General features: G+C 43.5%; 1 protein-coding gene across 1 annotated transcript in view; it reads right to left on the bottom strand.

Annotated features, from left to right (window-relative positions):
• csnk2a4 (casein kinase 2, alpha 4 polypeptide) overlaps window positions 1-18,278 on the bottom strand; it is a 34,925-nt gene that overhangs the window by 15,420 nt on the left and 1,227 nt on the right. The window contains exons 2-11 of the mRNA XM_083938868.1: window positions 15,292-15,583; window positions 15,093-15,204; window positions 14,884-14,985; window positions 11,012-11,062; window positions 10,652-10,711; window positions 10,271-10,354; window positions 9,908-10,018; window positions 8,903-9,004; window positions 7,565-7,665; window positions 96-244 (exon numbers count right to left, since the gene is read on the bottom strand). Of these exons, the coding sequence (XP_083794994.1) occupies window positions 96-244; window positions 7,565-7,665; window positions 8,903-9,004; window positions 9,908-10,018; window positions 10,271-10,354; window positions 10,652-10,711; window positions 11,012-11,062; window positions 14,884-14,985; window positions 15,093-15,204; window positions 15,292-15,392 (973 nt within the window). The 5' untranslated portion in view covers window positions 15,393-15,583. The remainder of the gene's footprint in view (window positions 1-95; window positions 245-7,564; window positions 7,666-8,902; window positions 9,005-9,907; window positions 10,019-10,270; window positions 10,355-10,651; window positions 10,712-11,011; window positions 11,063-14,883; window positions 14,986-15,092; window positions 15,205-15,291; window positions 15,584-18,278) is intronic.

Here is an 18,278-nt window from a genome sequence, read left to right on the forward strand (position 1 = left end):
TAAAAAAAAATCACTTATTTTGTCAAAAGTAGTGCCGATTGTGATTTCATTCTTAGGAACATAAAAAAAAAACCTGACTGTTTACAAAGGCTTACAGAAGTAAGGGTGATCCATGGCTTCACGGGCAGTCAGTCGAGCCTGGTGATCGTAGCGCAGCAGCTTGTCCAGGAAATCCAAAGCTTCAGGACTGACCAGGTGCTGGTTTTCACTGTGGACGAATCGCTCCCACCGCTTACGAGAATGCCTGAAGGCATAAGACCAATGTAAGAAACACTGCATTAAAATAATAATTTACTCTGAAGAAAGTAGACAGAAACATGGGGGGGCAGGACATGACTCGGATTACAACGAGGCCAATTTGCCAGTCATAAACAACAGCGTTTCTTGAATTAGACATTTTATTTGGAGTCTTTGAGTAAATCTCCCTTCTTTACCCATGCTTGCTTATTTTCTTCTGGTTTGGCCAGCCACATGATAAATATGTCAACACGGCCATTTGCTTACTGTCTGAGTTCTCCAGAGTCACCAGCTGGGTCACCAGGTCAGATCCACCCTACAGAGTCAACTGTGTAGAAGGACAACAGAAAGATTCTCAAGGCCTGCATTGACCAACTAGCAGAGGTATTTACCACCATCTTTAACCTCCCGCGACTACAGTCTGTGGTCCCTACCTGCCTTAAATCAACCACAATCATCCCAGTACCAAAAAGAAAGGACGGTGAACTGCCTTAATAACTATCACCCAGTTGCATTAACCCCCATCATCACCAAATATTTTGACAGACTCATCCTCTTCCACATCAAATCGGCCATCTCTGCTGACCTGGACCAACACTAGTTTGTGTATAGTAAAACCAGGTCGAGAGATGATGCAGTCAACACAGGTTCCCACACAGCCCTTATACACCTGGATCAGGTAAACACCCATGTGCAGTTAGTGATATTAGTGGGTTTCAGCCATTGACTGTATAAAAAATGGACATAGCCCCTCCACCAGGGCCCGTTCTCTTAACTTGATCCAATCATATTTGCCTCTGGAAGCAGCCATCTTGTCAGAATTGGACTCCTCCTCATTTCCTCTTACCAAAAAAGGGTGGGAGGACATTGGGGCGAGGGAGATGTTTACAGAATTAGCCACATTAGCTCGACTGCCCGGGATCTAGGCTAACAGAACGTGTTACTAGATAAACGGGGGTGGGAGTCCCATGTCTCTAGCATGGGACTCCCACTCTCGCGTCTCTAGCAGAGGTTACACCGGCTCCGGGAGTGAAGTGCAGACAGCATTTATGATCTCTGATTCAAACAGATATTTAACAAAGTACCATAGACTGTAAAACACCGACCCTCATGGCCAGAATCCTCCTGGTGCTCAAGATTAGCATCTAGTGTATGTGCAATACTGTAGATAGCAGGCTGTACTGTAAGTCATGATGCAAGTGCGGCTAACGTTAACACGTTGCATTTCTAAACAATCTGTTGGTACAGTTGATCAAAGAGAAAACCATCTTGTCTCTTATGGTAACTACACCACACGAATGACTACAGTCCAGGTCAAGATGACGGAATTAGCATGCTAATCCTGAAAGCTAGCCTCCAAGGAGAAGTGAGCACAGACATAGAAAAAAAAAAAGCGGACAGTATACCAAAAATGCGCCATTCTTGCTTCTTGTGAACGCAGGAGGACTTATCGATGTAGAAATGCACGAGACTGTCTCGAACGAGCGAAGCAGTATTCTCAAGAGTATTGTACTCTTATTCTTTAAGAGCATGATATTTTCTGTCCATGGTATCTATGGCTCTGCAGTTAGTAAATTGAGTAAATGTTACACCTACGTAGTTGTCATATGATTGTCCCGTTCCGGGTCGCTGCTCGTGTGGTCGACCGGACGGAGCACAGAGCAACTTTTAGCGTTATTTAGCATTTATTACGTTTTTCTACTTATTTTATTTATACATACTGTCACTTTTTAGTTTACCCTCTGCATGCCACACACGCCGAGTGTGTTTTCTAACTTTTTAACTACGTTACATAGACGTAGCAGACTTTTTCTTCCTGCCCGTCCCCTCGTGACGCTCTCTTTGTTTACCTTCCTGTTAACCCCGTGACTTCGGACAACGTGGAAGTTATTCTCCTGTTTTTCTTTCCTTTTCACCCGGGACTTAATTCTCCGTTCGGCATGGATATACCCGTGTTTTTCATGGCCATTCTTCACGTGTGGTTTCTCCTGGAGTTTGTGACGGCGAGCAGAAACAACGACCAGCGGAACACGTACTCCAGAGAGACCCTACTACAGCTCGGACTCCATCCTCTACACGCCTTCGCCGTAGACTCTCTACCGAAGGAATTACTGCGGAGTAACTCAACCAGCCACGACAAGTCCACACACAAGAACAATAAGGTAACCAGAAGGGGGAAGAGAAAGAGCAGAATCAGGACCAGGCTCAAACGGGAGACTTGTAAACAACGGCCGCTTCCATCTATCGTCCTAGCTAATGTTAGATCCCTCCGGAACAAAACGGACGAGCTACAAGCTAACGTTAACCACATGCATGAGTACAGGACTGCCTCGGTTCTTGCTTTCACTGAGACGTGGTTAAATAAGAACGACGATGACCATGCCCTGCACGTTGATGGCTTCGGCCCCCCTCTAAGACTTGATCGAGACAGTGAGCTCACCGGTAAACAACATGGCGGCGGCGTGTGTCTGTATGTAAACACACGCTGGTGCTCAACGATCGTCGTGAGGGAGAAACTGTGCACCCCGGACATTGAGCTTCTGGCTGTCTCCCTTCGTCCTTTCTACCTACCCAGAGAGTTTCCTCAGCTCTTTGTCATCCTGGTTTACATCCACCCCAGAGCCAACGCAGTCACAGCCACTGAACACATCACAGACTCTTTAAACAAACTAGACCACATTTCACCGGACTCTCCCAAATTCATCTTGGGTGATTTCAACCACTGCTCCCTGGACAAATCATTAAAAGGTTATCAACAGTATATCACATGCCACACACGCCAGGAGAAGACACTGGACAAGTGCTATGGTTCAGTACCCGACGCATACAGATCTGTCGCCCTCCCCCCTCTGGGCTCTGCTGATCACCATGCCATCCTGCTTGCTCCGGCTTACATCTCTGTCATGAGAAGGGTGAAGAAAGTTGTCAAGAACATCAAGCAGTGGACACATGTGGACACTGTGTCATCGTACATTTCCTTCTGTGTGGACAACATCATCCCCTCCAAAACGGTCACTATCTACCCCAACAACAAACCCTGGATCACCAAAGAGCTCAAGGAGATCCTCAACAAGAAGAAAAGGGTCTTCTTCACCGGCTCTGAAATGGAGAAAAAGGAGGTCAACAGAGAGGTCAAGCATGCCATAAAAACTGCCAAGCTGGAGTACAAGAACAAAGTGGAGGAGTGCTTCACGCAGGGTAACCTCCGCTCAGCCTGGCAGGGACTTAAGAACATGGCTGCTGTGAACACTGCTGCCAGCAACACAAAAACCATCCAGGTTTCAGGCAGCAGCTCTTCATCTCTCCCCAATGACCTCAACTCTTTCTACACAAGGTTCGAGCAGGACAACACCACCCAGCTGGAAGAAGTGATGTCCAAGCTCAAGCCCAGTGACTCAGCAGCCTTCACCTTCAGTGAAGAGGACGTGGTGAAAGCCCTCAGGAAGACAAGGGAGAACAGCTCACCTGGCCCAGACAACATCAGCGGCCGCGTCCTGAAGCACTGTGCTGAGCAGCTAGGGGGCGTGTTTCAGACCCTGTTCCAAAGATCCATGGACAGCAGCATAGTCCCCCAGCAATGGAAACACTCTACAGTTATCCCCATCCCCAAGAAAAGCGCTGTTAAATGTCTGAACGACCTCCGGCCGGTGGCCCTCACCTCTCTTGTGATGTAGGCCATGGAGAGGATCATAAAACAACGCATCATCAGGGAAACCCACTCCCAGATGGACCCGCTCCAATTCGCTTATCGAGCTGGCAGGGGCGTCGATGATGCAAAAACATTCATAATAGACACTGTTCACAAACACCTGGAGCGCCCCAACACTGCAGCCAGACTCCTGTTTGCAGACTTCTCCTCTGCATTTAACACCATGCAGCCCCACATCCTGGCTGACAAACTCTCAGCCCTCTTTCATCTGGACCAACTGCTAATCCTGTGGATACTGGACTTCCTGACCAACCGTTCACAGAGAGTCCTGGTCAACAGCACCTTCTCCGACCTCCAACACACCTCAACCGGCTCCCCTCAGGGCTGTGTGCTCTCACCTCTGCTCTTCATCCTCTACACCGATGACTGCAGAACCACACAGCCTAACTGTCATCTGGTGAAGTACGCTGACGACACCGTCCTCCTGTCTCTGCTGTCAGGCCCATCTCTGCACCACGGACCAGCTCTTCAGGAGTTTGTGGAGTGGTGTGACAGCTCCTGCCTGGAACTGAATGTCAACAAAACCAAAGACATGGTGGTGACCTTCTCCAACAAGCAGAGGGAACTGGCTGCATCAGCAAACACCGTGATCCACGGGAAGCCTGTTGAAGCAGTTGAGGAGTACAGGTACCTGGGCACCATCTTCGACAGCCTGCTGAAATTCTCCTCCAACACAGAGGAGATTCTCAGGAAATGTCAGCAGCGGAAATACCTCCTTAGGAAGCTCAATTCCTTTGGAGTCAGCAAGAACATCCTCCTGACCTTTTACTACTCCTTCATCGAGAGCATCATCACGTTCTCCATCACATGCTGGTTCTACTCCACCAGCCTCCAGAACAGAAACCGCCTGCAGAGCATAGCCACGGTCTGTTCTAAGATCATTGGACTTCCTGTTAGAACTTTGTCGACCATCCACGAGCAGCAGACACTCAGGTTAGCTGGTCGGATCATGCAGGACCCCTCTCACGCTCTCTTCTCAGCGCTTGAGTGGCTCCCCTCAGGACGCCGTCTTCGCTGTCCCTGCTGCAGGACACAGAGGAGAAGAGCAACCTTCATCCCCAGGGCTGTCCAGCTCCTCAACTCCTGACCCCTCTGACCATCCCCCTCCCGACTCTTGACACTCTCCCCTGGACACGACACTCCACCCCCCCCCCCCCCCCCACACACTCCCTCCCTGGACACCTCTCCCCCCGGACACCCCTCCCTTCACCTCTCCTCCTCCCCTCTCCAGACATCCTCCCTGGACACCATCACCATCACCCCCCCTCCCCACCCCTGACACCTTCCCTGGACACCTTCACCCCCTGGACACTCTGTTCTTACTGGTCCACTTGATTCTGTTAGTTATGTTAATCTATGGTATTAATGCACTGCTCCACTTTATTCTGTCTATCAGGTCTTATATTGTATCCATCACAGCACTATGGTCACTTTATTTTTAAGTATTCATCTGTTACACAGAGCTAATATATACTCAGACTGCTGTTTTCCTGCCATGCACCACTATCACTTTATTATTTAGCTTATAGTTATATATTATATTTATACTCTATTACTGCACTATAGTTCTGTTACGTCTGCTCATTACACACATGTATCATGTCTGACCTCATCTGAATCCGATCACTGTCCACTTATATCTTTTCTGCACTACAGTTCTGTTTATACCTGTTTCAACAGTCTACTGCATGTTTACACTGTTTACATCATATACACTCGCATGCTACACACATGTGTTTCTACATCTCACGCCGACGATGTTCTCTGTATCTAACCTGTACTAACACACTAACATCCTGACACTTATTCTACCTGTACTAACACACTAACATCCTGACACTAACTCTTCTTTTACACTTTATTCTTGTGTTAGGTTAAAATGTTTTTGTATAATTTCACTGTCGTTATTTGCTGCTCTGTGTGCCCTGAATTGCCCCCCGGGGACAAATAAAGTTTTTTGAATTGAATTGAATTATTTATGTATTTAAATTAGACGAAATAATATAATATATATAATAATATATATACTGTATTAACGGTTTCAATCAAGCAAAGTGATGATTGACATTTAAAAAAGCTCACTAAAGAATACAAACCCCTGACTAAAATGTGCCATTTATATATTTTTATTCATATATTTATAAGAAATAGTATGTCTACCAAGTGCTAACTAAATAAAATACCACAAGTAGGCCTTTTTAGTAAGATGAGGTTTCACTTCCCATGTACACTGGCATACGCTATATAGCTAAAAAAAGAAACAAGTGTAGCGTATCAAGTTATTATGTTCATATTAGCCTAGGAAATTGCGTACCATCATCTACTATAATCAATACGTTTATCAATTTCATGTTGGTCATGCTACTAGAAAAACCTTTTGCTGTGTCCATGAGATAAACAATAATGAAAACATGGGACACAATGTTTTAAAGTGTGAGCAGCAGAGTTGTTTCTCTGCTGGAGCCTGAAACTGGGATTTTACAGAGACGGAAACAAAGCTTCGGAATGTGTTTCACGACGGCTCTTTTTAGCCACGCACCCTCCTTCTCCTGCCCATAACTCCATTTTGGTCGGGTCTAAAATTATGAAAACATTTTTTTAGTAGAGGGTCTGAAGATAATTATGAGCCATTCAGTGGGTATCTAAAAAAAATTCAGTGAAGATCTCCTCTTTCCCGCATGTATGGGAGTGATGGGGGAATATGCTTCTGGGCACAGGATCGCCACTTAAACAGGCGAGTGCTGCAGTACCGTGCTTGGCCGCTAAGCCCATGGTGGTATACGGTGAGAGCGCCTGTCCTTGGGACCTGGAAGTGAGGGCCAGAGGCTAGCTGTCACTCAAGAGGCCACGCCCCTAATTATTTATAAAATGTAACCTTCAATAAAATAAAAACTAGCCTGTTACAAAAATATTCACCTTCCTAAGTGTTGCCATGGAGATATGACTTAAACATACAGACTAGGATGTTTTTTTTTGTTAACAAGCCCTAAATAGGTTAAATGATGCTGTGAAAATCGGCCTGTTCAACATGGGGGTTGATGAGAAACTGCTCTATAGAGCAAACTACTCCTACTGGACACTCAGAGAACTGCAGTTTTTGGCACTTTCTGATTGGATCAACCAGGAAGTCGCTGTGGTGGGGGCTTGGATCAACCAGGAAATCACTGTGGTGGGGGCTTGGATCAACCAGGAAGTCGCTGTGGTGGGGGCTTGGATCAACCAGGAAGTCACTGTGGTGGGGGCTTGGATCAACCAGGAAGTCACTGTGGTGGGGGCTTGGTTTCAGCTCAGACTTTAATGCAGTTATCCCCCACAAACTGGTTGAAAACTGAACAACCTGGACTTAGGCAGTTCACTGTGCACATGTATATTGAACTACCTGATCAATAGACCCCAGAATGACCTTATCCACTCTCATCCTGAACACTGGCACACCACAGGGGTGTGTCCTCAGCCCCCTCCTCTACTCCCTCTTACCCATGACCCCTCTCCTCATCCATCCCACCAACACCATCGTCAAATTTGCTGATGATACCACCATAGTAGGACTGATAGCAGACAATAACGAGTCAGCCTGAGGGAGAAGGTTAAGCATGTCACAGTGCCAACAGATCTCACCTGCCCAGAATGTCGTTGAAGCGAGGTTCCAGCTCAATATTGTACTTGTCAATGTAGTTGTAGAGGTCTTCAGTCCCCAGAACCTTGGCTATTCTCACCAACTGCAAGAGCACAAACAATGTCAGCCGTGTACGAGACACTTTTACCCTTTCAGACACAAAGGGAGTTGAGTTAAATTGAAAAAAGTATTCTGATTCATACTTAACCAATGTTGCAATACACAGACGTTAGCTGACAGACAAGCTTTCCAACCATTTCCAACAGCTTGGAAATGCACAACGCCACACTTAAAGCTACATGACAGCCTACTTACTGCCTAACTTGATTTGTCAAGTTAACATTACTGTAGCAGGTTAAGAAAAATCATGCTACTCTGCATTTATGTTACGTTCATTTGTGTCAGTCCAGCTTTTGATGGATAAACTAATGTTTCATATGTGCTTGTAAGCCTGGTAAAGTAACTAGTAACTGAAGTAATCAGATAAATGTAGTGGAGTAAAAAGTAGAATATTTCCACTGATTTGTAGTTGAGCAGAAGAATAAAGTAGCATGTAAATAAAATACTCAAGTAAAGGAGAAGAGCCTCAACCTTTACTTTAGTCCGATAATTGAGTGAAAACCTCTGGTTAACAGGTTTGTTTATTTAACAATGATTGTTTTTGACAAGCTTGTTGCACTTTGAGGTCATGACTACTATTCATATTGATAAAATAAAGACAATATATGTACTATATTGAATTATGTACAATATCCATTAATGTGATGCTCATATTTTTCCAGACCCTCATTTTGGATCATTTTCGTCAACCGGCCCCAATCCAAATTAATTGAATAAGCCTGATGTAGCCTATTTCAGTCAGTTCAGTGATTGCTGTTTGTGCGTATTTTAATGAAATAAAACCTATTTTGTTAATTTTTTTTAGAGATTTGATAATGTAAAAGTGTTCATATTCTTACCTAGAAGGCAAACAATTGTTTACCTTTTTGCTAAATAAATATATAAACGTGTAAATGCAGCAATGCCTCTCCTACTGTTTTAAAATCTAACTTCACTTTCATTTAAGATTGTTACAGTAATCCCTAAACAAGCTGCCTCATTATTTCAGTTTTTGCATGATTGCATGACATGTCCTTAAGAATATCTGATTAATAAAAAATCGAATTATTAGGCTATAGATCTGATACATGGTATTTTTAGAATCTAAAAGAAATAGAAAAAAAACGAACCGAAAAACCGTGACCCGAAAACTGTGATATGAACCGAACAGTGGATTTTTATCACTCCAGTCTGTAGGAAATTAACCTACCGTATGTCCAATTCTTGGGAAAAGAGTTTACCTGGTCATAGTTGTCATGGCCATGGAAGAAGGGCTCCTTCCTGAAGATCATGCTCGCCAACATACAACCCAAGCTCCACATATCTAGACTATAGTCATACATCTGAAACACACACAATACAAGTCTCAAAGGGGGCACAGATATGATTAAAGCAGAAAAATAAATGTTTACAGCCACAGACCGTTTAAATGAGCAGTGGTGTACTAAGACAAGAAAAATGCATAAACAAAGCAGCTCTCCTCTGGCAATCAGAAACAAGCATGTAACCTTGCTTGAAACTGCCACTTTAGCAGGGTACTCAGTATGGTTCTGATAACTGTAACTAACGAGCATATAAGTAAGTAAATCTAAGTTATGAGGCACTAGTGCTTCATATAACCAAGAATCATTAAATCCAGTGTTTCCCCAACATGAAGGTGCCTGTGTTCCACTGCCACAGTATAACCATGGCTGCAATATAATCATAAGTAATAAGATTATGAAATCTTAAATTCATCAAAGTTAGCCATCAGGTGCGCGGGTGGATACGCAGGACTGTCACGAATACTGTTAAGAATGTTCATCAACACAAATTGTGAAAAGATCCCTTTACAGGAACTTTTCAAAATCTACATGAACCACTCTTCACATCGGCATAAATTAGATCAGCCGCTCATAGCAAATCCTACGTGATGTTATGCACAGAAAGTCATAGAAAATTCTATGAAAAAAACAAGGACAAGGACTGCAAGTCAACATACGCTTAACCGGAAGTGCAACAACACACAAAAAACAACGTTACGTGACTGATTTTTGCCAACAAAAGGTTAAAGTTAGGGTTAGTTAAGGTTAAGGTGTAGGTCTGCCCTGTGCAAACCCTTACTCTCTGAAACGCTGGAATCTGATCAGCAGTATCCAATTACGCATCTGATCTGATACTGCATCCTGAAAAGGTCTCCACTAACGTCCCTCAAATACCTAAAAACATGACAACTCCACATAAAGCATACTCGGCCACAGCTGTACCTGATAGTCAACTAGGAGCTCAGGTCCTTTAAAGTAGCGAGAGGCAACTCTGACGTTGTACTCCTGTCCTGGATGGTAAAACTCGGCCAGACCCCAGTCAATAAGGCGCAACTACAAACATACAAATGAAGCCATTAGCAACTACAAAAACGCAGTGCATGTATCAGTATTCAACACAGGATAAAGTATATACACAGTAACTTATGTCACACATTACTGGATAAATAAGTCCAAGTACACAATGGGGGGAAGAACAGAAGTAGGGACAGAACAGCAATAAAAAAACAACAAAAGCTAAACAGCAGCAGTGATCACTGTCTTTCTGCAAAGTTTAGAGAGACGCTGACTGACTTAATCTCTCACCTTGCGGTGTTCATGATCAATCATCACATTATGTGGCTTCACGTCTCTGTGCATGATTCCCATGCTGTGGCAGTAGTCCAGGGCCTACAGACAGCAGCAAAGAAACGTTATCCATTAGTCACAGTGTTTGTCCTCACAGTAATTCCAAAACAGTTTACAAAAATATGTTGCCTACTTAGGCAACACACAGAATGTTGATGACCTAAACAGAGGCATGGTACTGTATGAGTACCCAAAGAAAAACAATGACTTCTTTCAAAGACAAACAGCCTTAATTGAGGACTTAAATGTGTCATCACCCTCAGGACCACAAAATAGATAGATTAGATCAGATTAGATTAGATTATGAGCGGAGACGCAGCTGAGCCATGGAGGACTAACCTTGAGGATCTCGTATATGTAGAACCGGATGTCATAGTCCGTCAGGGTCTGGTACAGTTGCTGGAGACCAGAATGATATCATTATACTTTGTATGGTAATGTCTTACAGTAAACGGCAGCACGCATTCATGGACCAGTTGCATGACTCACATTGACCTGTGGAAATGTGCCAATGACTGAGGATAGAACCAGAAGATAGTTGACTGTCTGGCACCGAAGACATAGCACTGAACTTTCATATTCCTCCATCACACACACACGCACATGTGCAAGCGCACGCACACGCACATGCGGTAAAGCAACGAGTATGCCAAGAAAGTTACACAACAGAGGTTTATAAAGAAGAGGTTTAGTTCCTACCTTGAAGTCTGTGTTGTTAACATGCTCAAAGACCAAGGCGGGCGTCCGGGACTGAAAAAAAATTAAAATGTATTCAATATGATGCCGTCTCAACCAACATATCTATTTTACTCAGACAGAAACAACATAATAAGCTATTACACTAATGCAAACTGTACAAACTAACCAGGCAGCCACACTGTGAGCAACACTGTCTCCAAATGTCACTTCATTTTCTGGACACGATTGAGCAAGGAAACTCAGCCAACATGTGGACAATAAACAGGCCACAGCATTTCAGAACTTACAATTTCTCTTATTTGACCTCGGGAACGACTGAATCAGAATCAGAAATACTTTAATAATCCTAGAGGGAAATTATTGCAACGAAAATAATTTAATCTGGAATTATATAATTATTTCTGATTCTGATGAGGGGCAATACAGCCATTTAGAGCTTTTATTTTTAAGATCCGGGCTTCAAATTTGAGTTAAAATTTGAAAAGCAGTTGAATCTGTTGTTGGATCAATGTCAGTGCTTAAACCTGGGTTAGACAGTTTGTTTCTGCCTTTGGTGGGCAAAAAAATAAACTCCTACACATCCTCTTGGCTGTTTTCAGGCTTTAACAGGTCACTTGTTGCTTACAGTGTGAACTACAGCTGTCAGCTAACCACGAAACTGAAATACCTAATTGTTTTATATTCTATTAATCAACCTCTAAAGTCACAAGTTGCCAGAGCCCAAGTGATGTCTTGAAACTGCTTTGTTTGTCGAAAAAGGTATTTAATTTATAATGATGCAAACAGAAAAAAGCAAAATATTTTAAAGTGTTTTTACCTTGTGATTTATCTTTCAGCATTGTCAGCAATTTATCTTAGACCAACTGGTAACTCAACTCCTTATTTTAGCACAAAGTTACATGCCTGACAAAAACCTCTTTCACACATGCAACCCGCAAATCTGAAATTATCTAGACATTAACCGGCGGGGTTGTATATGAGAACGCAAAAATAGGATTCAGTCAGAATGGACAATTTTCCCTGTTTAGCAGAGGGTGCTGCTATGAGCCCCTTACCCGTCCCAAAGCACACAGGCGGGCACTGTCTCGCTACTTTTTGCGACCTTCTTGAAAACTTTATTTATAAAAAGCTACTAGCAACCAATTTACCGTCTTATTCAGACCATCAGGGAAAAGGGAGAAATATATGGTCGGCCTAATTCATTCCCATGCATGTCGCTCTGAGTCCAGTTCAGTCTGTGGGTTCGTGTCTCTCTCCACGCAGCAGCACTGTTGTTGTTATGTGACGGGGGTTAGAGGCCGGAGGTGGGGCGATGAGACGTCCAGACGACAACGCCGCGGGGTGTTCTCAAATATTCCCACTCTGGGACCTGGTTACAGAAAAGACCGTTTTCAGGCTCCGATAACGCCGGCTACGTGTGGATGGTCGGCCTAACCGGTATTAAAAATGTGCATTTATAGGAAAACACGTTCTCGTGTGGCCAGGGCCTAAGGGAGGACAACATGAGGGAGGTCTGGGAAGGTGTGAGGACCATCACAGGTCACAACACAAAAACCAGAGCTACAGGGGGACAATGGAGAGGGCGCACAAGCAGAATGCCTTCTTTAACCAGTTTAACCAGCCCTTGTTCCCCCCACGCCCACCCTCACTGCAGCCATCTCTCCTTCTTCCCTCTACACACCTCCCCCCTGACATCACAACACCCCCCTCCTCCTCCTCAACACAATTCCCGCCTCACATCACCGCTGACCAGGTCAGAGGACAGCTAAAGAAGCTCCGACCCAGGAAAGCAGCAGGGCTATATAAAGTTTGTCCGAGACTACTGAAGACCTGCGCTGCAGAACCCCAGGTACAACATGCCCTGGACAGCCTGCAGTGTGCGTACCAGCCAAATGTTAGTGTGGAGGATGCCATCCTCTACGTGCTGTACCGAGTTCACTCCCATCTGGATAAGGGAAGCGGCACAGCGAGGATTCTCTTCTTGGACTTCTCCAGTGCCTTTAATACCATCCAGCCCACTATACTTCAGGACAAACTGAACAGGATGGGAGTGGACCTCTATCTGGTGGACTGGGTCAGAGACTACCTCACTGACAGGCCACAGTACGTCAGGCTGATGGACACCACGTCTGACACTGTGGTCAGCAGCACTGGAGCCCCTCAGGCCACAGTGCTGGCCACTCTTCTCTTCACCCTGTACACCTAAGACTTCTGCTACAAGTCGGTAGCTGTGTCAGCATATCCACGAAAGACACCTCCAGACTTGATAAAGCGATCAGGCGGGCCAGCTCTGTGGTCGGCATTAAACTGGACTCGCTGGTGACGGTGGCAGAGAGGACACTGGACAAACTGCCGGACATTATGGACAATGCCAGCCACCCCCTCACCGTCATCAGCAACCAGAGGAGCCTGTTCAGTGGAAGGTTGCTCCTGCCCAAGTGTAGGACCAACAGGCTCAAGAACTCCTTTGTCCCTTAGGCCATCATCCTCTACAACTCCTCACTCAGGGGGAGGAGGAAATAAAGGGGACAGAAAAGAAGGAGTGGGAGCCACTCATCGTGCAATTAATAATCTACTCTAACATACCTGGACACTTATCTTCGTTTCTTTGTGCAATAATAATTTTATCCAACACTTTAATGCAATCAATTAATCTTACTGCTAATTTCTGTCATATACAGTCATACATATTTTATCTTATACATTTCCTCTACATTTATCTTTTGATTTAATTTACTGTTAATTTTATTTGACCTGTATTCTTACATCTACCTCATATATATTTGACTAAGAGTTAATTGTTTACTATATATATACAGTATATACACTTTCGGTATCTATTTAGCTAGAGTTTATTGTTATCCTATACTGTATTTCTTTATACCTCCCTCAAGTTTTTGTAAGCTGCTGGAAATTTTATTTCCTTGCTGGGATCAATAAAGAGAAGTCTAAGTCTAATCTGCGTTCCCCCTCGCCTAAACTAGAGGTCGACTGATATTGTTTTTTTCAGTGCAGATAACGACCATAACCAATATTTGGAGACGATATGCATGTTAAAATGAATGTTTTGCATTCAACAGCTCACTTACGACAAACAAAGAAAATAACCTTAATGTAACAAAAATAAAAGTGCATTTGAGAATTATATATTGACCTAATGGATTATATTAAGTGATGCAATAATGTGTTCATCGCTTATATGATGTAGCTGGTACAGGTGGAGCTCATTTTAATTGATTTATACCGAATCTGAAAGCTAACAATTAACTAGGTCATCAAAGTCATATACATTTTAAGAGTAAAGAGTGGAACTTTGCCTCCAAAATCAGGTGGAGTACAATTAAAATATTTGAACGTTTTACTTTTTAATTACTAGTCGAGTAACTTACTACTTAAACTGACTGGGACAGCACTTGAGTAAATACACTTGGTTATTCCACCACTTGGATAAACAGTGGCCTTAGATACAGTTCTACAGGAGTATCCATTCCATTCAAACATCAGCCAACAGTAAATACAAACAACAGGATGACCGCCATATCTCTTCTGACTATTACTGACGTCAGCCGATACCAATATAATTTGCAGCATTAATATTTTATTAGTGCTGTTGCTCCATTCTTTGGACAGGGCCCTGACAAGGACAGGGATATAAGGCTGTATAACTGCTTGGATACATTTATCTAACTTACATCCATAGCTGGCGAAGTACTTACATACACATACTTCCCAAACGAAATCAATAACCTTGCACAGGTTATGGACTCGCCACGCTATTGGTAATCAGTAAAGCAGAAACAGCATATAATTTAAATAAGGCCTCTGCTGGACTCAGTGTCAGGTGTTTTTGCCAATTAATTTACTATACTTACCACAGGGTCCTTAACAATGTCGATGAGAGAGATTATGTTAGGACCTCCACGTAGGTTTTCCAAAATTTTGATCTCACGCTTGATTTTCTTTTTCTTCACGGGCTACAGGGAAAAGGATGAGGCAGAGTTAAGCAGATGGGATTAAAGCATTAAATCATTCAATCAGAGCCACTGACTTGACCGAAGCCCCTGTCTCTGTATAAATTTACCTTGAGTATCTTCACCACCACCTTTTCATTATTGGTGATGTTAATTGCTTCAAAGACTTCGCTGTACTTGCCACGCCCTAACTTACGCACCAACTGAAAGTCATCCTGGTTTCTATGAAGGAAAAAAAATTACAAGCATACATCAGAGTGGTCAAGCAGCATTCTGCAAATGTTGTGTAAGGTTCAACAAAGCATTTACCCCCATTCAACAACGTGGGACTCATAATCCCAGTACTCCCTAGGCCGGTGAGTGTTGACCTCGGTGTACACTCGGGCACGGCTCGGCACAGGTCCTGACATGTCTGACAGCTTGGCACAGATGGTGCGTAAATCCTACTTCAGCGGAGTAAGGCTGGAGTACGAGGGAGATGGGCAGATTGGTGGGAGGGAGTAAGAGGAGGGAAGGTAGTGGGATTGATCCCAACAGGGCAAGGTTGTTTTTTTTGGGGGGGGGGGGGCGGGGGGGGGGCACCAGGGGGATGGTGGGATAGCTGACAAAGAAAGTGGGAGAGGAAACTAAAGATTAGATAATCATAGGCATCAGCAGCATTTCCGTTCATCTATTCATGTCATGAAATAGAGAAAAGCCATTAATCCTAACACTGGGGAATGTTTGGTATTGCACATTAGTACGTTCATCAGAGTCATCAGATTTAATGCTCCCCTCTGCTGGTAAAACCATTTGTTGGAAGTGAAGGCAACACTGAGCAGGCTCAAAAGTTTAACTTTAGGGAAGGGGTTTCCTACAGCACTCTACTGCTTAGGTGGCCGCCAAAGCAACACGCATCTGCCGCCTTAGCAGCATACACCAACTAAAATATTTTAGGTAATATTCGCTGTGTTACTTAGTTTGGGCTTTGTTACGTCACATTGGTTCATATTCATGGGCATAAAAGGCACATAACAGATCGTTAAGAACACGCTAAAATGAAAGCTTTCTCTTAGTGGTCTGTTTGTCTTAGTTTGCCATGAATCTTAATATTTGGCAATTTGTTGTAAATTTTAGCTGCGGGGTGAGACAAACCAAATTTGATGTTCACTTTGAGATTTTATATATCTGGATATTCATTAGCTGTTCAGTAAAACAGTTGCTGCTAATAAAGTCAGAGATTGTTCTTTTCCAACAGTGTTTCGCAGGGAGATGATTGAGGTTGGCAGATCAATCGGCTATCGGCTTTTTCCTGCTCCAAACTATCGTTATTATATCGGCCTTTAAAAATCCACTGTCGGTCGACCTCTAGTCTGAGAGGGTGTCTGCTGAAGACAGTGATGAGGAGTTGTGATTACAGAAGCAGACTGGAACGGACCCATCTGTAGTTCCGATGAGTCATTAAAAAAGTTAGTTAGTTTACAGCCCTGCGCCAGGGGGAGGCTGAGATTGCAACAGGCAACTGTTTTTTTGAATGTCATTGTGCTATCTATCATCATTTATTATGATGTATTACCATGTGTGTTTAATAAATAATTGTTCAATGTAGTACAGAGTCTGTAGTGTAAACCCCCTACTCCTTTTTCGTACTTTTCACACAGACGGCATGGGCAAAATAAAGGTGCAACAGCCAAACATGCTGTTCATGAGTGAGGGTAAGATAGCATCAGATAAGATCAGTGTCTGAAATTAACCGTTTCTGCTCCCTGCCACTGTGGCAGACCAGTTTTTTTGTATGCCACTAAGAAATTTTATTTTCCACTTTTTAATATTTTTGCTTAATGACAGATCAACAGTTAAGCACTAAATTAAATGTGTAGGATGTAGGGATGGGCACGCACGCGTAGTTAATTTGAAGCTAAAGGGATTGCATCAATTCCTCGAGGGCCGATCGAGTACTCGTTTTTCAAAATCTATTTTAAGAACTCAACGCAGCTTGATGTTGTGGCCCCCGGCGTCACTTCTTTCCCCCTCCATATCGTCTGGGCCTTGCAACAGTAACACGGTCATGTAGCTCACACAAGTCTTCTCGGATGGTGAGGCGAAGTGCCGGTTCAAGAAATCTAAGGGGTTTTTGTCTAGGCTCAAGCCAAGAAGACTTCCTGGTTGATCCAATCAGGAAGTGCCAAAAAACTGCAGTTGTCCGCTAGGAGTAGTTTGCACAATAGAGCTGTTTCTCATTGACCCCGATGTTAAACAGGCTGATTTTCACAGCATAATTAAACCTGTTTATGGCCTGGTACAAAAAAAACATTTTAGTCTGTATGTTTAGGTCATATCTCCATGACAACACTGAGGGGGTGAATTTTTTTGTACCAGGCTAATCTTCATTTAATTGGAGGCTAAAGTGTATGAATAATTAGGGGCGTGGCCTCCTGAGTGTCAGCTAGCTGCTGGCCCTCACTTATCCTCGGAGGCTAGTATTCAGTATTCTAAATTCTGCGGCCATTCGTGTGGTGGTGTTACCATTAGAGACCAGATGGTTTGCTCTTCGATCAACATACAAACATGATTATTTAGAAACACACCGTGTTAACGTTAGCTCTGTTATGCTAATTAAAAAGCCGCACTTGCACCATGACTTGCAGTACAGCCTGCTATCTATGGCAGATACACTAGATGCTAATCTGGAGCAGCGGGAGGATTTGTCTGTGAGGGTCAGTGGTTTACAGTCTATGAGCATGGTACTGTGTTGAGTATCAGTTTAAATCATAGATCATAAATGCTGCCTGCACTTGTGCCGGTGTGTTTCTGACTAGACTGACACAGGAGTGCCTGTACCTGACTCCCGGAACCGGTGTAATCTCCGCTTGAGCGACTTCTATGGTCTCACTCCAGTCTGTGGGAAATTAACCTATGTCCGATTGTGCTGACCATTGCTGTGTGATTTAAACAGCTGTGTATGCAGATTATGCTTCACTCAATGCCACAGACATTTTTTTAAACATACTGCCAAGTTCAACTAACTCATCAAGTTATTTTGTGTGTGATGTGGGCAGCCTCACGATTGAATTCACCACATAACGCTAGACACACTAAAGTGTTTCCCATACCATTATATTATACTGCTTGTATTTACTATTACTCTAGGAGTAAAAGACTTAAATCAATTAATGACTGTAGGGGCCACAATCATATTTCACTAAGCAGTTTCAAATCACAACAGAAGTCATTAAAGGAGAATAAAGGATACCTTTCCAATAGAACAGGTGTATATCTTGTCCTTAAACTAAATAGCCTCTTATTTACATGAGGGC

Source organism: Echiichthys vipera, assembly GCF_963691815.1.
Source record: "Echiichthys vipera genome assembly, chromosome: X".
NCBI classification, from domain to species: Eukaryota; Metazoa; Chordata; class Actinopteri; order Perciformes; family Trachinidae; genus Echiichthys; species Echiichthys vipera.